Genomic DNA, 24,208 nt, shown 5'->3' on the forward strand with positions numbered 1-24,208 from the left:
TCCCTGCATGGGTGTAGCAATGACCACAGGACATAACAGAGCTCTCTCTTATCCTCTCTCAGTGCAGGGGCACTAAGTGACAGGCCATTACAGGGAATAGAAGGTCCATGCACACCTTCCATATCCCAGTCCAGCCCTCTGCTCAGAACCCATGTTCCTTGACACAGAGACGCATGCCTGTGTGCTTACTGATGCACGCATGACAATGGGTGGCGAGAACAGGTCTCTGTTATGCTCTCTGCCCTTAATTTTGTATGTGTGAGGGTCTTCCTACTTCATTGCATTATGATTAAATTAAGGCAGATTTTCACTTTTAGTGTTAGATATTGGAACTAATTGATAAGTTGAGCCATATGCAAGTAGACATTTTTGAATTTTCTATGGTATCTATATAAAACTTCACAAACTAGTTTTAAATCCATCAATGCATTTTAATTTTCACAGTGTTGATCATTATTAGTGACATGTTTTGGCATCTAGTAAAGTATAGTTTTGACTTCTGATATATTAATCTGAAGTAATTACAATGAAGACATGTTTTCATTTATTCTGGGTTTTCATTAGAATCTTATCATCAAATTCAGATGTCACCGTTGCCTGTAGGTTTTCTGGCTTGTTTCTTGGAAAGTCATTTGCTTTTAGCTGAAGCTCTGTGTATGGGTTATGTATGTAATAGTGTATGTGTGCCTAAGCTAGGAACTTGGTCTAAACTTTGTTGCTAAATTCCACTCAATCTCATTAAGGTTTTTAACTATGCCCATTTTCCTATTAAAGTGCTATAAAGATTCCTTATGGGAACTACCAGACCTTTTGAGACAGAAAATCTGTTTGTACTGAATTCCCCCTCCCCCTCATATACATTATTGTAAAATTTAGTGAAATAGTGATGTTAAAATATCCCTAGTATTAATTTCATAATCAATTTCAACTAATCAAAGAGACTTTAGTTGACAAATGGTTTGAAAATATTAATTACAGCAACATGCTACAACCCTTTTTACATATAAAATCTAAAATAAACTTTACAATTTGCATACCTTAATGAGATTTCAGAAACTTTATTTCTTATAGTATATTACTTCTCTATGTGATACGTCACAAGGCCTGTCCCTTTTGTGTGTTTAAGGGTTCTGTAAACATCTGACAGTATTTAAAATGCATGGTGTGCTGATTTCAGTGAGTTAAATCTAAGATTGCTCTTACTTAGAGCAGACCTATTGAAATGAATGGGGCTTTAGGGATGACTAACATAAATCCCATTCATTTCAGTGGGTCTGCAGTAAGTAGGGTTAACATAGGATTTAACCCATATTGATAGCTGAACTCAAAGTGGCTTTGGTCGAATAGCTGGCAAGCTTGTATGAGATGCATGTACTAGGTCATCTTTGATGACCTTTTTTGGTCATATGAAATAACTTCAGATGACTAATATCTGAAAACAGTTGAACTGTTAACCTTGATCTGTCCTCATCAAAATGATAAAAAAATAGATGGCTTACCCCTTGTGTCATCATTTTGTACTCTTAGGTATAGCTGTTTAAAAATAAATCTTATTGTACTTTGTCCAAATAATACTATAATTTTCTAGAAAGCCTTTTTTTTCTTGAGGTTTTTTGTTAGTTCCTGAAATTCCTTCCTTTCATAAATGTGTTCTAATGGAAGGTGAGAAACCAAACAGAAAATAGAAACATGGCTTGTACTTCAGGGAAAAGAAAGAAATGGCACAAAGACATCGAATACTACTACTTGCATGTTCTGTAGAGACAATGGGATGAAAATAGAAACTAAAGGAGGATCTTGTGTAGCAATGAAATCATGCTATAATGATTTGAAACCATTGTAGTTTATGATGTCAGAAGACAACAATTCTTTAAATTTAGTCTTTGCTTGTGGCCGATACCTTATATGCCAATTTTATCTGCAACTCTAACTCCCACAGTAATGTGTGATGGAAATTAACAAGCTGTAACTCATTTGCTTACTAGATGTTTTGGTTGCTCAGATGTTTACAGAAGATTGAAATATAGTAACCTAAATTGAGATTGAACATGTGACGTTTGTTTGCATTTATCACTGATTGTAATTTTATGCTATAAGGTGTGGATCCAGAATTGTATGAGTTGACAACTTCCAAGCTGGAAACCGCCAACGCCACCAGAAAAGTGACTGATGCATTTGCAAAACTAATGTCTACCGTGGAGAAAGCAAGCACATCAGCCAGGTAAATCACTGTGATCGGTGACTCTTATGGTTCTTCGAAGCTAAAGCTGAACTGTCCACAGCTGAATCCCCCAAGTTGTTGATATAGGGTGCCTCATAAAAACCTCACTTCCAGAAAAGTTGCCTGGGAACATGGGTGGGAGGGTGCTGTTGCACCATGTCCTGCTTTGTCGGTCTCTGGTCGACAGCTGGTTGGCCACTGTGTGAACAGAGTGCTGGACTTATATGGACCCTCAGTCTGATCCAGCATCAGGGTCCTTCTTATGTTCTTATCTCTGTAGCCTGAAACTACTGAGATGTCAGCATTCTGCTTCTAGCACCATGATTACTGTGTCAGGTCTTCCACTGGGTTGAGATGGGTTATAGAACCATTGCTTTTCTAATTCTCAGTCTGTCTGCAGCAGTATGCTGCCTTCTACTGACTCAACTATGCTGCTGAAAGCTCCCTGTCATGCCACAAGACTGACATGCTATAAGCTTCCCTAAAAACTTACGGCTGGCTGCACGTGATAGCAGAGTTGTCTGCCGTCATGTGCAGCTTCTGCACTAGCTGAGAATCCAAATGTGAGGTCATTCATAGTGACGACAAGTTTTCTTACATCTGTACATGTTCACAGTTTTTTCACTCCAGCTACTGTTTAATCCCCTTTTCCCAGCTACTTTCTATTATCTCCGCTCCATGATGCCTCTCTTTCTTGCATAGCAAGTAGCTGTCAAACTTTGGCTAAACTTGCTTTGCTGAGAATCTGGAGCCAGTTAGAATCTGGTCTATCCCTGTGAAAGTATGAGAAAAGGAATGCAGGGTGAACCGCCCGGAGAGCTCCGGCTATTGGGCGGTGTAGAAATGTAATAAATAAATAAATAAATAAGGTGGCAAGCATGGCCACTGCGGACGGCCACGTGAACTCTACTGGTCTGTATTAATCTGTAAGTAGGATAATGGGCTCTGCTCAGGTTATGTCTGTGGGCATCACAGGAACCACGCCTGATTTGTATGTCAGGACAATTAATTATTATTTTTTAAATACGTATATATCCTGCCTTTCCTTTGAAAAAGCAAGTACGTAATCTCCTGGAGCAAAAGGACAACACTGAAGTTTCAGGCTGTGAATGTGGTAGTGCTGCTTTTCAAGAGAGGTGAATTCTGATGCACTCTAGCGCCATGTGCCTTCCGTGGCTTCTGATGCTGATACAAGACCTGGGGTGATTTCGTGCTGGCTCCCAGGTGCATGTTCTTTACTTGGCGATTCAGTTAATTACTCAAGTCACGTCCGTGTGTGTGAGTATGCATTATAGCATACTATACTGTTTAGGTCATACATTCAAAAGCAGCCATTGCTATAAGTTAAGCCAGTAATTTATCTTTTCTCAAATTGGTGGGCTACAGTGTTTTCTGTGACTGGGTATTTCCTTATACTTACTTTTAATGCACAGATACTGCTTCTGTGTCTGCACATATTGGATCATGTAGTTTGTCCCGGGGATTCCTGGTCGTGTTTACTTGCGTATCGCCTTTTCATAAGACTTGCGCTATTCGTGGCATTTTTATAAGGGGTTATGTTCGCCCTTTGCACAATACTAGGAATAGTGTTGGCATGCAGAAGACAACAGGAAAGAAGTGATCAGGCAATAGGGAAGGACACAGCTGGCTTCCTCCTATCCGCATCTGGCAGAATTGATGTCTGCAAGTGGCTTTTGCAACGTAAAATAGCAGATCTGACCCCAGTGGCATTTAGAACTAAATCAGCTCACCAGTACCAAATGCATGCTGATGCATAGCGAACAGCTACTGCAGGCAAGGTTATCTCGGGACTTAACAGATGTAAAAGGATCTTGCAAGAAACTTAATTTTTTCAGACCTATTTCTGTGGTAGCTCCAAGCATTCGAAGTTGGTACTTAAAACAAATTCCATTTATGTTATTTCAACAGTTTACCACTGGGGGGAGTGCTAACCCTCAATTATCCCTTGTTTGGGTTAATTTCAACTTCACTGTTCTTGTACCAGAACTGCTGAAAATCCAGTTTTTCTCCCCTGGCCCCCTTCGGTTCCCTTTGTTATAATTGAGGTTTTGGGTTTTTTGCAGCTTTCAAGATAATGAACTAAAGGCTTCAGTCTTTTATGCCAGAACATTCCTTGCTTTCACTGCCACTGTATAGACAGTATAGCTATTACTCCCCAAAACAGTTTAAATTCATGTTTTTTGCCAAGTGCATATGGAGCTGAAGTCTTTATTTGCACTGACTCTTCATAGGTTTGCATAAAGTTGCCTGAATATTGTATTTTGCTGATCCTGTAGACAGTCTGTTTTTTTTCGCTAAGCATTGCTGTGTTCTGCTCACTCTTGTTGAAATTTCACAGAGAAAATTACAGCGGTTCCAAGCAAAAATCAATCCAGGCATAGCAAGCCAGTTTGAGGAGAAGCAGGAAAGAGAAAACTTGTCTTAAGCGGACAAAGTAGTTGGTTGTTTATAGCTTTAGATTTCATAATGACCAACATTTGTATTTTCTAAACAAATAAAGACAAGGTTTATTTATTTATTTATTTATTTATTACATTTCTAAACCGCCTAATAGCCGGAGCTCTCTGGGCGGTTCACAAAAATTAAAAACATTCAAAGTATAAAACAACAGTATAAAACCATAATATAAAATACAATATAAAAGCTCAACCAGATAAAAACAGCAGCAATGCAAAATTACAAATTTAAAACACCAAGTTAAAATTTATTTATAGACTGTTAAAATGCTGGGAGATTAAAAAGGTCTTCACCTGGCATCTAAAAGCATATAATGTAGGTTGCCAAGCGAACCTCCTTAGGGAGCTCATTCCACAGCCGGGGTGCCACAGCAGAGAAGGCCCTCCTCCTGGTAGCCACCTGCCTCACTTCCTTTGGCAGGGGCTCGCAGAGAAGGACCCCTGAGGATGACCTTAGGGTCCAGGCAGGTACATACGGGAAGAGGCGTTCCTTCAGATAGCCTGGCCCCAAGCCGTTTAGGACTTTAAATGTTAATACCAGCACTTTGAATCAGGCCCGGACCTGGACTGGCATCCAGTGAAGCTGGAAAAGGACTGGCGTAATGTGGTCTTGTTGGCTAGTCCTTGTTAGTAACCGTGCTGCCCTGTTTTGTACCAGTTGAAGTTTCTGGACCATTTTCAAAGGCAGCCCCACATATAACGCATTGCAGTAATCCAAACGAGAGGTTATCAGAGCATGGATAACTGTAGCTAGGCTATCTCTATCCAGATAAGGGCACAGTTGGTATATCAGCCTAAGCTGATAAAAGGTGCTCTTTGCCACTGAGTTCACCTGTGCCTCAAGTGACAGTTCTGGATCCAAGAGCACCCCCCAACTACGGACCCGATCCTTTGGGGAGAGTGCAACTCCGTCCAGGACAGGGCAAACATCACCTCGCCGGACAGATGAACCACCCGCTAACAGTACCTCCGTCTTGTCTGGATTGAGTCTTTTTATTAGCCCTCATCCAGTCCATTACCGTGCCCAGGCACTGGTTCAGAACAGCCACTGCCTCACCTGGGTTTGATGAAAAGGAAAGGTAGAGTGTGAGCTGAGCTGGGACACGCAAAGAGGGGAGGAATTTGAATAAAGTACCGAATGCAGTAAGTGGCAGCAAGAGGGCATTTCAGGATAAAGACAAGCAATTGAAATTAATGCTACATTTACAGATTTCAAAAAGTAACGTAGGTATGATGTGGCACATGTGTGTTTGTGTTTCTTCATGGTACATTGTATAACCAGCTCCCTTGCCTGAGCTGCATGTAATGTTGGTGCTGAACATGACAGCAGCTGAAGGAGTCTGTGGGGCTGAATTTGAGCAGATCCTGTCCTTTTCTTGTGGCAGCTGCTGGAGGTAGGGTTGAGCCCCTGTAGAAACCTCTTTATGGTCTGTCATACTCAGCTTGGCTATGGGTGGGGTTACTTTGGAACAGCTGGGACCACGTACAAGTTTCCCGCATTGGACATATCTCAGTTGCTAAATAAATATTCACTTTGAATTAATGTTTATCCTCTAAACCACAAATGCTGTACGGGGGGAGAGAGAGAAAGCTATTCAGAACTCTGTCTGTTCAAGCATCTAGGAAAAAATGTACATAAAGCACAAAGAAGAGTTGCCGTTCTTGACACTCCCATTCTCCTTGGATTGGAATTGTGATGAAATAAGGCCCTACGTTGGTAGTCGTAAAGAAGGGATTTATTGGGGGGGGGGGTTATGTTATATTTTTCACTTTAGAAGAAAATTAATGGTGAGTTTGCTTTTCAGTTACAAATATTAGAACGGTAGTAACGTTTTTATAGGAAATACATATACGTGTGTGTGTGTGTGTGTATATATTTATAATGACTTTTTCAGAAGGCATTCCCACTTTGGGCAGGGTACCAATTTTCCGTTCCTCCTCTCCCTGTGGCATTGCAGACACTTAACCCTCAGGAGCAACTTCTTGGGAGGCTGCGACCAGTCGTGGGGCAGAAAGGCCCCGCTGTGCATGTGGTGTTTTAGATCTGCGCTAATGTGTCCTAATTCCCATGCATTGAAAAGTAGAAATTCAGAGCTCTGAACCAAGTAGAATAGTCTCATTAAAGATGGCGCCAGATTTGGCAAATTGGGCTTGTACAAATCCAGGCATAACTAAATGCTGCGGCAACAGTAAACAAGTCACCTCCTATGTGCTCCCAGTGCCTTGTACACACACCTTTACTAAGACGGATTGTAGAAAGTGACTTCACTTTTTTCATGCTGTGCCTTGTTACACTATGTTGCTATTTTGCCAGTCTGTCTTAGCATATGACATGTTATAGTATTCTGTGAGATTCAGACATTAATTGTCCAGGCTGAGTTCATAATATTCTTTGCTGTTTGGGCCTATGTAGGTAAGTCTCCATTGTGGTCTCCCTTTAAAAATAGCTGACTAGAGTTCCAGGGCTCATTTCAGCCCCTGTTCTGTATACATTTGTACAGTACAAATATTTAGGGTGCACTCCTGTGTATTTTTAGACAGAAATCCTACAGCAAGCTGGGGAGTGCTGGGGGTTGTAGGATTTCTGTCTTAACATGCATAGGATTGCACCCTTATTTAGACTGACTGTAATAGACCCATTCCCCTTACTATGCAGCTTGACCCCTTTTTTCAGCATGATTAAGGCACAGCAAAAAGCCTCCCTCTTTCTCAGTGTGAACAACAGTGGTGGTCTGAGTAGAGCTCCTCTTCTTCTATACCACCTCCTGCATTCCTGTGGGAGAGCGGTTAGTTGTGAGGAACTTTGCCTTTTAAAACAAGCTATTTTCATGGAAGTTTTTTTTTTAAATCAGTAATTTAGAAAGGTAACTGTAATTTAGAGAGCACTCCTATGGTCCAAAGGCAGGCATCCCAAAGGCCATAGGATGGCTTGGATTCCTCCCTCCAGAGACAGCTTGGAAGAGGGGGGTCAGATATCTAGCCCCCCCCTTTCCTCTTGCAGTGAGTAGAGAAAGAAAATTGACCTCAAAGAGGGGGCGTTCCAGTAGGGAAGGAGAGGAGGAAACCAGAGAGGCCAGGGTACGACTTACCTTAAGCTTCCTTCCTCCCCGCTCTGAAGTGCCTTAATAAAGTAAAGAGCACCTGTGTCACTCCTCCTACCCTGTTAGTTTCAGCCCTGCAGGAATCTCGGAAGCCTTAGGAAGGAAATAATCTAGAAATATTGTAAATCTTTTAATATGTGATGCTTTGGTGATTAAAGATAAGATTTTACTTTACTAGATTACTCTTTAACCAGCAGCTCATTCCAGGAATCGCCATTAATGCCCTGGATTTTCAAGAATAGTAATGTTGATTGCCGGTTGGATTGACTATCAGACAGGCTTAAATTTCTGCTAAACATCTCACATAGGTGTCTGAAAATGTAATTTAGGATAAAAGCTTTGAGGGTAGTGGAACATGGTAAGTTAACTGCAGCAATAAAAACGGTTTTGTTTTGTTTTTTAATGTGGCGATACTCATAGTGTACTTTCTGAATATGGAACAGCCTGCCGAAGGAGATTCGTAATATTAACTCTCTCTGTGATTTTAAGGCAGCTTTGAAGACTAGCCTTTTCCGACAGGTCTACCCAGATTATTGTAAAATCAATTTTTTTAAAAATGTGTTGATTCCTATACTAATGTTGTTCCCTGCCTCGATCCAAAGGGAGAGGCGGGTAAGAAATAAATAAAATTATTATTATTATTATTATTATTATTATTATTATTATTATTATGAGTGAGGGAGAGAGCTAAGGCAGATGTGTGTGTTTTTTCAAAAAAAAAAAATGGGGAGATGAGATCACACTTGGATAATGATGATCCAAAATTTCTGCTTGGGAAGTATGTGGTATCCAAATCTGATATGAAAATCATCTGTGGTATGAAAATCTGGAGGGCACCAAGTTGGGGAAGGCTGGTCTAAATCCGTAATGCACACTGCTCAGAATTGAATGCAGCACACAGATGAGGTCTGACTAGTGCAGAGTAAACTTGGAACTATTACTCAGTTCTTGAAAATATAGTTCTTTTCATGTAGTCCAAAATCACATTAGATTTTTTTTGCAGGCACGTCATACCGCTGACTCATGTTCAGCTTGTGGTGGACTGTTGTCCAAGATCATTTTCACATGTACTACTGCTAAGCCAGTTTTTTTTTAATACTAGCAGTTTATTTGAAAGCCCTACCAGTATTCCAGCCCTGTGTGACCTTTCCACCCCGTCTGTTTAATTTAGTGCTGAGCGCCGTGCCTTTGTTGTTGGTGTTTCAGTGGGGAGAGTTTGAGGAGAAAACCAGTAGTGAAGACGACATCTGTTGCTCCACATATATTTAATGCGTATTGAATATTGTGTCACCAGTGTGAGAATGTGCTACTGCTGTTTTAGTGCTTAGTGAAGAAACTGCATTCATTAACTGCCTGGCATTCACTTACATTGTATTCTACATTGGTAATATGGAATACCTTGTCCAGTTCTAGTTATCTCTGTGGGAAAGCTGTGGACATAAAATATCTTCAGGAAAGCTTTTGACAAAGTACCACATGACATTATGGTTAGCAAACTAGTTAAAGTGGGCTAGATGGAACAACTATTAGGTAGCCACAGTTGGCTACAGAATCAGACTCAAAGAGTGCTTATCAATGGTACCTTCTTAAACTGTGGGGAGGTAACGAGTGGGGTACTGCAGGGCTCAGTCCTGGGCCCAGTGCTCTTCAACATTTTTATTAATGACTTGGATGAGAAGGTGCAGGGAATGCTTATCAAATTTGCAGATGACACAAAATTGGGTGGGATAGCTAATACCCTGGAATTCAGAAGCAAACTTCAAAGCGATCTTGATAGGCTGTACACCGCTCCGAAATTTTTCAGTGGGGAGCAGTATATAAATATCTATCTAAATAAAAATGTAAATGTTCGTTCGAAACAGACGTTATATCTCCGAAAGTTCTTCACCGATTGCTTTGAAATTTTGACACAACGTTGCATTTGAATACGCGAGCGTTGTTATGTAACTATGTTCTATATGGGGTCAAAGGTTTGTCTTAAAATCAAAGAAATAGGCCTCCTCAAAACCAGTCCTGCTGATCATTGTGACATCGCCAACCAGTAGGCCAATCCACTGCCTCTGCCTCCTCTCTTATTTGCATGTTCTCTCATAATTGGCTGAGTGAATATAGATGTCACACCTGTGACAGTTACACGTTCTGAAGAAAGGTAACTGCCAGGAGTTTCCGCTAACCTCCTCACCGTAAAAACATCCTTTTTAAAAAACCAAACAATCTACTTTACTTCATCCAAATAATGCCTCGCAGAAGATCACACTTAGGTCGTCGTACTCGCAGAGCGGAAGCACTGCGACGAGAAATTGCAAATCAGACTCAGGAAGAACGGGCATCAGCAAATGAGAAAAAAAGAAAAAGAATGCCTCAAATACGTGCCAAGGAACCAGCCAAGCAACGTTCAGCCAGACTTGAGGATGCACGGTTGCGAGCACGGCAATCGCGTTCTACAGCTTCAGATCTGCTTTGTTCTCAACAGAATGAGCGCGACAACGAAGCATTGATAATGATTGAAGATTTGTGCTTAGAAATCGCAAACAAAGTTCTCAATCAATTGGGAATGCCATCACCGAATCGAACTGTTGCTGCTTCGTTCGATGTAGAATTGCATCGTGAACAAAATTACAACACGGATGATCTTTTGTCGTATGTGCAATCGAATATTCCTAAGCTAACGCTTGAGCAAAAACGCATTTACGATCAAATAATGAAAACCATCAATAACAGGATTGGAGAAAACTTCTTCTCAGATGCACCAGGAGGAACTGGTAAAACGTTCCTAATTAGATTGATTCTGGCAGCAATTCGATCCCAAAATGACATAGCCTTAGCTCTTGCGTCGTCCAGAATAGCTACGACATTGCTACCTGGTGGAAGAACTGCTCATTCTGCTTTGAAATTGCCGTTAAACATACAATTCATTGAAACTCCCACATGCAACATTTCCAAAGCATCCGGCATGGGAAAAATATTACAAAAATGCAAACTTATTGTTTGGGATGAATGCACAATGGCACACAAAAAATCACTCGAGGCTCTTGATAGATCATTGCAAGATTTGCGTGGAAACATCAGACCATTTGGGAACACATTAATATTGCTTGCAGGAGATTTCAGGCAAACATTACCTGTAATTCCTCGATCGACACCAGCGGACGAAATAAATGCTTGCCTGAAATACTCTACTTTGTGGCGACATGTAAAGACGTTAAAATTAACTACAAATATGTGTGTCCAGCTGCAAAACGATCGATCAGCTGAGATATTCTCACGTCAATTGCTGGAAATTGGGAACGGAAAGGTGCCGGTTGATCTGACCTCAGGATGAATTTTATTACCTCATAACTTCTGTAATTTAGTGACGTCAAAAGAAGAATTGGTTGAAAAAGTATTTCCAAATATTCAAACCAATTATAAGAATCACGATTGGCTGAGTGAACGAGCTATTCTTGCGGCCAAGAACAAAGACGTCTACGAACTTAACAATATTATTCAATCTAACATTCAAAGCGAGGCAGTCACATACAAGTCCATCGACACTGTTGTGGAAGCAGATGAAGCGGTTAATTATCCAACAGAATTTTTGAATTCACTCGATCTGCCAGGGATGCCACCGCACGTACTGTAATTGAAAATTGGCATGCCAATTATCATGTTGCGAAATATCAACCAGCCAAAACTTTGCAACGGCACGCGGCTTGCAGTAAAAAAATTACTTAGCAACGTCATAGAAGGAACAATCTTGACAGGACCTTTCAAAGGTGAAGATGTCCTCATTCCTCGCATTCCTATGATTCCAACAGATATGCCATTTCAATTTAAGAGATTGCAATTCCCAATTCGATTGGCGTTTGCAATCACCATCAACAAAGCTCAGGGCCAATCTTTAGAATTGTGCGGTTTAGATCTAGACACAGATTGCTTCTCACATGGACAATTATATGTTGCGTGTTCTAGAGTGGGCAAACCAGACAATCTCTATATCTACACAGACAATGGAACAACTAAAAATATTGTATATCCACAAGCATTGTGAAATTAAACATATTAGAAACATCTGCTTTGTCTTTTCTTTCTTTTCAATTTAACCAGACTGAGCCACAGCAACGCTTGGCAGGGTACAGCTAGTTCTAAATAAATAAATAATAAATAAATAAATAAAAAGAAACCAAAGGCACAGTTACAAGATCAGGGATACTTGGCTCAGCAACACTACAAGCGAGAAGGATCTTGGAATTGTAGTAAATCACTAGCTGAATATGAGCCAACAGTGTGATGTGGTTGCAAGAAAAGCAAATGCTATTTTGGGATGCATTAATAGAAGTATAGCTTCCATGTGCGGTACTGATTAGACCTCATCTTGAGTATTGTGTCCAGTTCTGGGCAGCACACTTCAAGAAGGATGCAGACAAGCTGGAGGGGATTCAGAAGAGGGCAATGAGGATGATCAGGGGTCTGGAAACAAAGCCCTATGAGGAGAGACTGAAAGAACTGGGCCTGTTTAGCCTGAAGAAGAGAAGACTGAGGGGAGACATGATAGCACTCTTCAAATACTTGAAAGGTTATCACACAGAGGAGGGCCAGGATCTCTTCTCTATCATCCCTGAGTGCAGGACACAGAATAATGGGCTCAAGTTAAAGGAAGCCAGGTTCCGGCTGGACATCAGGAAAAACTTCCTGACTGTAAGAGCAGTACGACAATGGAACCAATGACCTAGGGTGGTCGTGGGCTCTCCCACACTAGAGGCATTTAAGATGCAGCTGGACAACCATGTCTCAGGAATGCTTTAAGGTGGATTCCTGCATTGAGCAGGCGGTTTGGTCTCGACAGCCTTATAGGCCCCTTCCAACTCTACCATTCTATGATCTCTGAAAAAGGGATATTATAGAGCTAGAAAATGGGCATGGAAGGGCAACCAAAATGATTAAGGAGTGGAGCAGCATCCCTACAAGGAAAGTGACTGGACAGGTATGAACTGTATTTGTAAAATGATGCATTGAGTGGAGGAAGTGGGTAGGAAATCTTTTCTTCCTCTTTCTCATAACACTAGAACTCTGGCTCATCCAATGGAATTGATCAGCAGTAGGTTCAGGAAAGAAGACAAAATAGAGTACTTCTTCATTCCTTCAGGAGTCCTTCTACAATTTATTTATGGAATTCACTGCCGTGATATGAAGGGCTAGGCACTTGCTCAGAAGGCTTTTAAAGGGGATTAGACAAATTCGTGAAGGATAGGTCTATCAATGGCTGTTAGACGTCAGGGCTGTATAGGACCCAGGTTCAGAATGTCAAAGTCGTGGCATAAGAGGGCTACTGCCTTCAGCCCAAGATACTGGACTGCATGTTCTTATGTTCATAAGGCTTAAAGGACATTGAGTTCTACATGAGCATTCTCTTTAGAGTGTAGAGTATGCTTCACACACCATTGGTCAAGGGAGCAATGGTGTGTGTGTTCCCTTCACCATAGCAGTGCTGTCAGATACAATACATTTGTACGCATGACCCAGCTGATACTAAAGAGGTGATTTCTATTGCATGTAGGGATGTAGACAGGTAGCCTATATCTGGTTTGTGTCACTTTTGCATGTATTCAGTCATAAGTCTGCTCTGTCCAATTCTGCAGCAGTCTGCAAAAATGCATGAATATTTGTGTTTATTTTTGTACACAACTTTCTCTAATGTGTGCAGTTTTTCAGCTGAGAATAACACCACCAACGTTGGAGAAGGACACATTACGAAGGGTAGTGTGTTTTGATATGCATCTTAATTTGGGACATGTGAATTATTTCAGTTTGCTTGCGGATGCAGACAAAATAAAACTCCCCCCCCCCCCTCACGAATGGCATATGATAATTTGTCCATGGGTATGTGTGTGTGTGTGTGTGTGCGCGCGCGCGCAAGCCAGCGACTTCTGGCTTCACCCCCTACTGAGCTTAGAGCTTACACCAGAGGAACGTGTGAACTGTCCCTCTGAGTAGAATACTTACAAAGAGATACATGAAGATCCTTTTAAGTGCTGCACCCTCCAAACACCCCTGCAAAAAAGGATGTGTTAGCAGCACCCAGTGGCTTTCCCAGCAAGCAAGGCAGAAAAGACTTAGGCCATGGCTGGAGCAGGCCTATATCCCGGGATCATCCCTGTACATCCAAATGACACACAAGGGATCCCGGGAGCAGGCAGGGACGACCCCTCCATTTGCCTGGGATAATCCTTAGGTCTAGCTAAGGCCTTAAAATCCTAGGCATCTATTTCAATGTTTAGGAGCCATAATCACAACTTTCTTTTGGCAGCAGTCTGCAAGAGAGTAGGAGAGAAATTAATATTCTTAGGTTCCTGCTCTAAATATTCAAGTGCTTGGAATTTTTCTAGCTCTGTCAGCTTGAAGTGCACATTGATGGCAAGCCAAAGGAATCAAAATGTGTTGGCTTTAATGCAGTGTGTACTTACATTACAGAATGAAGATGAGCTCTGAAGATGTTACAAGGATAGCATTGGGAGGAGGGAATGCTGCAGTACGTGATTTGTAGTAGACAAAATTGCATAATAGATACTTTGGTTTAGCACAGAAATTACAAAAAGCTGCCTGACATTCTGTATAAAATGAGAAATGCTCTTCTCAATGGTAGCAAACTGAATTTCTTCCTCACACAACCCTTGCCACTCCCAAAAACTTGGGAAAGAAACTAAAATGGGATCCTGGCTCAGCAGATAATTTTGGATCTCTTTGCTGCCATATGAAAGAGTCCCATTCTTATTAAAATTAAGGGAACAGCATCCTTAGCACAGTGGTACAAGTTTAATTGTGTTACATTGTTTTAAGGCAAGGTGACACTGAAGAAACTATTCGTACAATTGTGTATTATATTTCTTAGATACATGCATTGTGTATGTTGTGGATAAACCAAGCTAGTGAAGTGTTAATTCAGTATCTCCTGGCATTATTTAGGACAGTGGTTCCCAACGTGGGTGGTACTGCCCCCTTGGGGGCAGTGGGATTGCATAGGGGGCATTAAGAGGCAAGGGGGCGGCAGGGGGGCACTCGAGGTGGTCTTTTCCGAGAAGCGCCTCTCCAGAAGGTCTTAAAACCCAGGGACTTTTTTATGGGAGAAGGTAGTTTGGTCCCAAGCCACATAGGGGAAGAATCCACACATGTATTAATACCATTTAAGAAGAGTCCTTTTAACAGTGAATTGAAATGTTTCAAAAGCACCAAAACCCTAATGAAGAGACATACCCTGCTTGGTGTGCCTTGCCACGCCGGCTGCAAAACAGAGGCGTTGCCTCTCTTTTCTCTCCCTCCCTCAGCAAGCCTGCGGCAGGTGCTTTGGATTTTGAATAAATATTAAATTAATTGTTACTGTTTTGAATTTTGTTATTATCTTCCTTAGTGGGTCGTTGAAAACTGCTATTCTGAATAATGATTTTTATAGTGTAGGGTAGGGGGCGCTGGGCATGAGTCTATGGAACCAAGGGGGCGGTGACCTGAAAAAGTTTGGGAACCACTGATTTAGGAGTATGTTCCTGTAGATATACAAGCTAGTATTGTACAGCAAACTGTGTGTTGAGACAATTAGAGATCTTCTTTCCAAGTATCACAACTATATGTGATGAGACAATTATCTTTTTAGTAGGAAGTTTTTACTTGAAGAAAGTGCAGGCTGAGATGATTTGTAATGTATGTCTGCTTGGCTTTTTGCAAACAGCTAGTTTTGAGGTGAGAGTCGGGACACATGCTTGTAAGGATTCCTTTGAATGCTGTGCTTAAAGGAGCTTGCACTTCCAAAAGGAAAGTTAAGAGCTCTCTGGTACTAGAGCAGATGCAAAAGGAGGAAATGCATATTAAGAAAGGAGTGGGCACAGGAGTTCTGTTTTTGGTTGCAGCAAGTGTACTCTGTCTGCTCAGTTGTCAAGAAATTCAATTTCACGGGTAAAGGACAAAAAGAAAAAAAATACTATCACATGAGGGTTTCTATGGGAAGAAAGTATTTTACTACTACCCAGCTTGGCAGAGATTCAAACATGAGTTAGAAGATCCTATTGCTGAAAGTTACGTTTTGTCATCAAAACTAAGAAATGTGCAGAAATGGAAATAATGGGGGGGGGGTGCACTGCACCAAAAATCCTAGGGTCCAATGGAGCTCTGAACTTTTGGTGCAGTTAGGGGACATTTTTAAAACCGTTGGATACCTGTGGTGCAGAGCAAAGGTCACTTGGAGCTCTGTCCCATTTTCGGATAACCGCTTCATTATAGGCTGGTAATTAACCAGAATGCTTACAGCTTTGTCATTTTTAAAGATAAAGAGATGGAACTTGGCACAATGATAGCTCCTAAGGAGGGCTTTAGATATGCCAAGTTTGAACCAGATCCCTTCATCCCTTGATTTTTAAAGAATTTTTTAAAAGTTTGACAGCTCAGCTGTTCCGTTAGACTATGGCAATTAACAAAATGCTTACATCTCTATTATTTTTAAAGATAAAGAGATGAAATTTGAAAGCATGATAGCTCTGTCCCGTTTTCCGATAACCACATCATTATAGGCTATGGCAAGTAACCATTTTTAAAAATAAAAAGATGAAACTTGGCACGATGATAGCTCTTAAGGAGGGCTTTAGGCATGCCAAATTTGAATCAGATCCCTTCATCCTGTGTTTTTTTGGGAATCTTTTTTAAAAAATTCCCCTCAATCCCACACCCCTGATTCTGCATTAATTCACTGTGCACATTTATGGAAGGGTTTTTTATGCTTTACTTCGCAGATGTTCTGCATCTCCAGTTTATAAAAATAGAGATGTTACATTCCCTGGCCGTTTGCACTAATGGGGTGAAATTGGGGGGGGGGGTGTCTCAAAATCTGAGACTCATGTCAACTATCAGTCATCAGAGCCATTGTATGGATTCTTAAATGTGGATGCAGAACCTTAAGAATTTCAGTTTAATGTTTTGTTAATAGGATCCTTTTGCAAATTTTACTTGTTGTGCAGAACCTATTTTTCTCAAAGTTAACAGTTCCAGAAAGTAGAAGGGGTAAGAGCCCATTGCTTTAGAGAAGTTGGCTTAATTGTGAAAGACATTTCTCTAATAGTACTGAGTAACTTTTCTTTATTTTTATTTTTTTAATAGAAAGCCCAAAAAGGAAGAACAACTCAGCGAAGAAGCTGCCAAGGTGATTTCTAGCCTTCCTGACTTATCTTTCATGCATGCCAAGGTGTTGATGTTTCCAGCCACATTAATGCCTTCAACAAGTTGCCAAGGCAAGGTAGACTAAAGTGAAGTGAATTGGACAATTTCTATTGATTCTTCCCCCCAGCCCCCTTTTCTGGGTCCAATAAAGTGATTTTGCTTTAAATAAAAAATCAAGTTCAGATGATTTGTTGGTAAGCAGCACTAGAAAGGTATACATAGTTATGTATATTTATTTACATACTGGAGTCCTAAATTTATATTAGAAATTGTAAATAACCAGGGAGGATTGAACTTTTTTGAAGATTTATCCTTTTTTTTTTTGTGCTGGGATGTAAACATTTGTCTTTGTGGAATACACTGGTAGTGTCCTTCTTACAAAACTTTATAAACATTTTTTTAAAATTGAAATTTCCAATTTTTGCTCTTCATGAAATTTCCCTCAAAATTTTTTTTCCAGAACAAATCACCCTTAATGAAAAAAACATTTACTGAAAAAGCCTAAACATTTAGGGTCTTTCAGTGGTTTTCTTTAAAGCAGGTTAAATCCCCACTTTTTAATCTAATGTGGCTTTTTTTCCCCTTTGTGGGGGCTGGGTGGTTGATATTTAGTTTTTTTTATTATTATTTCTAGCAGTATGGATTTAAAGGTTTGCTATCAGTTCCTTTTAGTTAAATAATAGATCACTGCCTAACTACTTGATTGTCGGGATCTACGTATTAATTAATTTGGCTTGGGTGGAAGGACCAAAACTATCTGAATGTCTTATGAGGAAATATACCTGTTACATTTTTGTTGTACCACTATTCTTATGTTTGATTTTGCACAGTGTAAATTTGACATAATCATAGATTGCTATGGTTTAGGCTGTATGTACAGTAAAACTATGGGTTGTATATGTTTGGGGAAATTCCTATGGAAAAAAGAGAATGCTATGTAGAAAAACCTCTAACAAGGTTTACGTGCATGCCCGAGGTCTTTTTGAAATTTCAGTGTATAAATTTCCTCTTAGCTTACACAAAATAAAAAAAAATAAAGTTATATAGTCTGTTAACGTGTGTAGTGATATTCTTGCTGTGCTTACATTTTTGGTTTGGTTGGAGACAGAACTGAAGATCCGTATTTTCGCAGAGAGAAAACAGGTCTTTACATTGCATCTTTACAACACACCTCAACAAAACACACACAACCGCCCAGAGAGCTCCGGCTATTGGGCGGTATAGAAACGTAATAAATAAATAAATAGTATCGTGCCCTGTTGAGAAATGAGAAGTTCTCCCTCTCCTGCACTGCAGCTGTCTGTGTAAACGGAAGCAATTTGGGCCACGGCTTGAGTTGATACTGGAGGCCCACGGACCTCTTCCTATGTGGCAAGCTCAGGGTTTGCCCGGATGCTTCTCTTTTCTTCCTCGGGCACCAAAAATAAGCACGGCCGCTGGAAGAGCAGGGGCAAATTATATCAAGAGGTGTGGAAGCTGCCAGTCATGCTTGCATCACCCCTTTTTTCTCGGAGGTGTACATGTTTTATTGAAATACATGGAACGGGCTCCATGTAGTAGTAGTAGTAGTAGTAGTAGTAGTGAAAACTGGAGCATCATACCAACTGGTTCAAATCACGAGAAAGGGGATTTGGACTAAACGTTAGGAAGAACTTATTAATGGTACGAGCTGTTCAACAGTGGAACAAACTGCTATGGATTGGAATGCAGTTGGCTGGCCTTCAGTAGTGTTTTTTAAGAAGAAGCTGAATGGCCACCTATCAGAGAGGCTGCAGTAGTGGACTAGATTAAAGGACACCCCCCCCCCCAGATCTCTGATTTTATGAATATATTGGATAAATGCTGCTCTCGAAGCAGTGAGCCTTGAATAGTCTTTCCACATCATATGTATTTGAAAAGAAAAAGCTGACTAATTTATGAACTGATTTGACAGTTCTAGGCAAATACAGAAAGTAACCTTTTGGAGAATCCTCCTACTTTTGCCCCAAGTGCACTGGGATTTCAATAGATACTTGCTACTCCATTCTTGACCTGTGACATATGTGGACGGAGTGTGACGAGGAGGAGGAATTGCTGGTTGTACCTCAGCCCGCAGGGCTTCAAGGTGATTCAACCAAAGACATTGTGGTCTGAATTGGGAGAAGCAGGGGCAGTGTGAGCTATGAAGGGGCTTCTAGGGTGACTTTCAAAAATATGAAGACTTTGGTGTGTTGTGCCCACATCCAAAAATCCTAACCACCTTGGTGGTTGAAAAGTCACTTTGTTTTCACCTTTTTCAAAGAGGGCGCAGTGTAAACCCTGTTTATCCAAATGGCATTGGACCTGACTGCATTGACACAGATGAAAAGTGCACAAATAGGTAATTTCTGTATGTTGAATTGAACTATGACTTTATTGTCCTCATTTTAACTGGAGACCAGCGTTTCCTGATCTTGATTTCCCAAAAGATTGGTTGTGAAGATTAAGCTATTGACCTTAAGATAAGAGTGAATGAATCCAAAATAAATAAATAAATCCTATAGGCCACACTAAGAGAATTTTGGTTTTAAGGTGTTTTTTTCTTTGCAAAATGTTTCTGTACATGGGTAAACTATTTTGAAGTAAGTTTCTGCCCGCTACTTACAACTTAATCTTTGCAGAAGAGTAATTTTACAAAGCTTAATTGGGTCTGACCAGTAGGGCGGTGTTCGACAAAGTCACGCAGGAAATCCATGTATTGCTGAAATCACTCCTGTAACACACCACCCACTCTTTACACTTTGTGGGATGTATTTATTTATTTATTTATTTATTTATTACATTTCTATACCGCCCAATAGCCGAAGCTCTCTGGGCGGTTCACAAAAATTAAAACCACAGTAAAACACCCAACAGTTTAAAACACAATTACGAAATACAGTATAAAAAGCACAACCAGGATAAAACCACACAGCAAAGTTGATATAGGATTAAAATACAGAGTTAAAACAGTAAAATTTAAATTTAAGTTAAAATTAAGTGTTAAAATACTGAGTGAATAAAAAGGTCTTCAGCTGGCGACGAAAGCAGTACAGTGTAGGCGCCAAGCGGACCTCTCTGGGGAGCTCGTTCCACAACCGGGGTGCCACAGCGGAGAAAGCTTCAATTCTCTGAAGTTGATGATTCACTGGTAATATTGTGTACTTCATATTGATTGATTGCATTTCTATACCGCCCAATAGCCGAAGCTCTCTGGGCGGTTCATATATCAGTGCTGGCTGCATGCATTGTTACAGTATTTTCTTCCTTGCCACTTATAACATCAAACTATCACATAGTAACAGTCGATATGCTTTTGTTTCCATTTCCTAATTTTTTTTTAACCCTGGCTAATGGTATGGTTGCACAAAAGAGCTATATAGCTATTGTCTCAGGATAGAGGTTAAGAGATTCAAAGCTAGTAGGATAAGCTGTTGAAGCAGGCCAGAGTGGGGATGATGCCAGCTGCAAGCTGCGCCTCTGTCTTCACACAATTGCCTTTGGTGGCAGGTGCCTATTTGTCTTGGTATGCAGAGCTAGAGGCCTAACAGAAACAGGAGGGAGGCATGGATAGGAAGGAGGGTTGGGTAACTAATATTCCAGTACAGCTACCAGTTAGCTATGCTTTTGAACCTTTATAGCGACACCTAAATTCAGCCTCTCTCAATCAATATTTGCAGTTCCCTTGTTGTATCATGCTTCACTTCCCCTGTACCTCCTTCCATGTTAAAAGTCTCCTTTTCCATTTTTTAAAATTACCTCTCCATCCCTACCCCAGGATGGAAATTGCTGTCACAACTGTCTCTTTGTTGTTGCGACCTTCTTTTCTGTGTTGTACCGACAGTTTATTCATGCACGGATATTGAGAGTGAGAGAAGACCTATTGGATTATCTGCTTGATCTCTACCTATGACAGTCAACTGCCAACCTAAGTAAGTGCTTGATCGAGCCCACTTTTAAAAAAGAAAGACTCCTGCTATGCCGCTCAGGTACTTCCTCCAACTCAAGCAGGAACAAAACAACTCAAGCAATGAACAAAGGCTCATTGACCCTTTCCCATCATATGTGGACAGAACCAAGGCCTTGAGAGATCTATCCTTATTTATGTATTTCTATTTATTTAAAATATTTATATCCCGCCCTATATCACTAAGATCTTGGGGTGGCGTACAGATAAAAACATACATTATATAACAATGAATATACACAGTTAAAAACAAATTCTCCCATTATGTGCCAAATCACTTCACTCAAGATGTGATATTCCTCATATTTATTCCCTATGGAAGAAAAGGCAGCTTTGAGTGGCCCACGCTGACTGGTTCCCTGCCACTTCGGAAAGGAACCTTTCGTGCAAGCACTGAGTCATTACTGACTCTTGGAGGGACGCCAGCTTTCGCTGACGTTTTCTTGGCAGGCCTTATAGCGGGGTGGTTTGCCGTTGCCTTCCCCAGCCGTTATTCCCTTTCCCCCAGCTAACTGGGTACTCATTTTACCGACCTCGGGAGGATGGAAGGCTGAGTCGACCCGAGCAGGCTGCCTGAAACCAGCTTCCGCTGGGATCGAACTCAGGCCATGGGGAGAGTTTCAGCTGCAGAAACTGCTGCTTTACCGCTCTGCGCCACACGAGACTCCCCTGCCACTCCGACCCCCTCTTAATTTGTGGCTTCCAAGGCTACTTTGCAGGGATGGGCGAATACCCTTTGTGATGAAAGGAATTGCACCTCTTGTGTCACTTGAGCCTCAGGCACTGGCAGAGGGCAGTTTTACCCCCTCTGCAGCCCGCTTTGACTGTTCTCATTTCCTAATTCAACAATTCTCTCCTTTCAACATTTCGCTGCTCTTCCCCCTCACACATGAGAATGAGGAACATAATAGGAAGTCTCTACCCAAGCTTTTGCTGGTGCTCTTTCTGTAGACTTAATGAGTTATTTGCTTCTCTCTCTCTTTGTGAGTGAGTGAGTGAGTGAGTGAATAGAGCTAGTTTACTCATCATTCAATTCATGCTCAGTTTTCAGGGGGGGAAATAGTTGCCAACGCAGGGGTCTACAAGTGTACACATACACGGTGTTTGTCCTGCACTTCATCTAGTCTCCAGTCTAATATGGACATGGCTGCTCTCCATCTTTCTGCTCTAAAATATCCTGTTGTATATTGCAAACAGGCACGTGGCTGCATGCCCGATATTTACTCAACAGACTCTTGAACTTAAATAGCTGGTGTGATGTGTATGCAGCTCCAAATGAGGCAGAAAGAACATTTGGGCCAAAAATCTTTGAACGATCACATTCTCATCTAGCTAAAAGACCAAGTCCAAAACACTTAATGCTGTGAAAAGTGCTACAGGATGCTTAATGGCTTTTTAAAGATTGCCTTATCCAAAAGATAAGCACAGGCAAAAGTAACTTTTAGGGAACAGTGCCACCTACTGCTTTACTGAGACCAATTTCTAGGCCTATAAGAGAATTTTCTTAGGGACTGAATCACGCTATATTGATCTAACCTGCCCTTGATTAACTTTGATCTTCCCAATGGAGAATTCATTAGAGCATACAAATGAATACACTTTTCACGTGTGCAACAGCCATTGCACTGAAACATGTGCAGGATTATTTTGCCTGTATATAAAAAGGTTTCTTATACATTAAACAGTTGTGCCCTTACTATTAGAAAGCTTCCAACAATGGAAAGGTATCATTGTACGACTTTTGGGTAGAATGTACATGTTAACATGAAGCCCATCTGCTATGTGTTCTACTTTAACTCATCTTTTTAACCTCGGAGTTTATTTTTGTATGGCATATTGTATTTACATCAAGATACAAGATGCAGAAACAATGTCTGCTCAAGTGTGACTGCTATGGGTATGTTCAAGACAGTAATTCTTTTGAGAGTTTCCTTTCATGCTCTAGAATTCATTCAATGTAACTTTAGTCCTCATTATTTGAGAGAGAGAACTCTTCCTGTCCTTTTGGGATAGAATCAACCACACCACATCAGCTGGTTAGTAGATTTCAACCTTCTGTAATAAAGACTGCAGAAATGCTTTACACTTCAGTGCTTCATGGTGCCTGGTTTTAGAAAAAGGAAGGGTATAAAGTAAGAAATGTCTGCCTGTTCAGTTTCTTAATAAAGTGAAACTTTACAAATATTTCTTGTGATTTGTCTTTTATACTCTTAGAACAGTATAACTTAGATAATCTTGCTTGTTGTGTGATCTAAATAGCATTACAGAGAGAACTTTCTTTCAGAGCTTATATTTTTATAACTGCTGAGCTGCCCTATTGGATTCCTTTTACTATTTTCTTTTTTTTAACAGAAATATATTTCAACATTGCAAAAACACAAAATCAAATAAGACATGAATTCCTTCTGAAATAAACCCAAACCTATAATTGCGTATTAATGAAAAAAGAGCAGATGAATGTGACCTTGGAATTTATGGGTAGTATCCCATATGCCCTTGCAGGAGCCGTTGCTTGTGCAATGGGGCTTTTGCACTTCTAAAAACAACCTGAAAGAAACAGAAACTCATTTTCGGAACAGAGCAGGTCAGCAGAGCTTGCACAAGGGGGCTCCACTGACCTGTCCAGCTCTGGAAATGATTTTTTCTGCTTGTTTCTGTGGTGGCGCAGAGTGGTAAGCGGCAGTTACTGCAGCCGAAACTCTCCCCACGGCCTGAGTTCGATCCCAGCAGAAGCTGGTTCTCAGGCAGCTGACTCAGGTCGACTCAGCCTTCCATCCTTCTGTGGTCGGTAAAATGAGTACCCAGCTAGCTGGGGGAAAGGTAACAGCGACTGGGAAAGGCGATGGCAAACCACCCCGCTACAATGACTGCCAAGAAAATGTCAGAGAAAGCAGGTGTCCCTTTAGGAGTCAGCAATGACTCAAGTGCTTTGCATGAGAGGTTCCTTTCCCTTTCCTTCTGTGGTTATTTTTTGAGGAGCAAAAGCCCAGTTTCCCGAGTGGTTGCTCCCATAGGTGTAACAGATCCAGGTGTACTATATCATTCAAGAATGCAACAAATGTTACCCATTTTTCAGCAAACTTACTTTCCAGTCAGTGATTTTGTCTCAAATGATTGCAATAAGTCAGTTTTATCATCATGGCAATATTTTAGAAAAATCACGGGCGGCTGGCTGGGTGGAGTTCTGCATTTTTCCCAATTAGTTACTGCATTTTCGGCAGCCGTAAATAAATTAATAACCATTTCTGTGTCACAATCCCCTATACAA

The 24,208-nt window shown here is 40.9% G+C and overlaps 1 protein-coding gene across 3 annotated transcripts in view; it reads left to right on the plus strand.

Moving 5' to 3' along the window:
- AFTPH (aftiphilin) overlaps positions 1–18,031 on the plus strand; it is a 54,661-nt gene extending 36,630 nt beyond the window's left edge. For 2 of the 3 annotated variants that reach the window (XM_063115987.1, XM_063115988.1), the window contains 2 exons: positions 2,098–2,221; positions 16,917–18,031. In XM_063115987.1, the coding sequence (XP_062972057.1) occupies positions 2,098–2,221; positions 16,917–17,061 (269 nt within the window). In that variant the 3' untranslated portion in view covers positions 17,062–18,031. Of the gene's footprint in view, positions 1–2,097; positions 2,222–16,916 lie in introns of those variants that run through there. The other variant, XM_063115989.1, reaches the window with a different exon arrangement.
- Positions 18,032–24,208: the final 6,177 nt, after the last annotated feature.

Source organism: Elgaria multicarinata, chromosome 2 (assembly GCF_023053635.1).
Source record: "Elgaria multicarinata webbii isolate HBS135686 ecotype San Diego chromosome 2, rElgMul1.1.pri, whole genome shotgun sequence".
In the NCBI taxonomy this organism is placed as follows: Eukaryota; Metazoa; Chordata; class Lepidosauria; order Squamata; family Anguidae; genus Elgaria; species Elgaria multicarinata.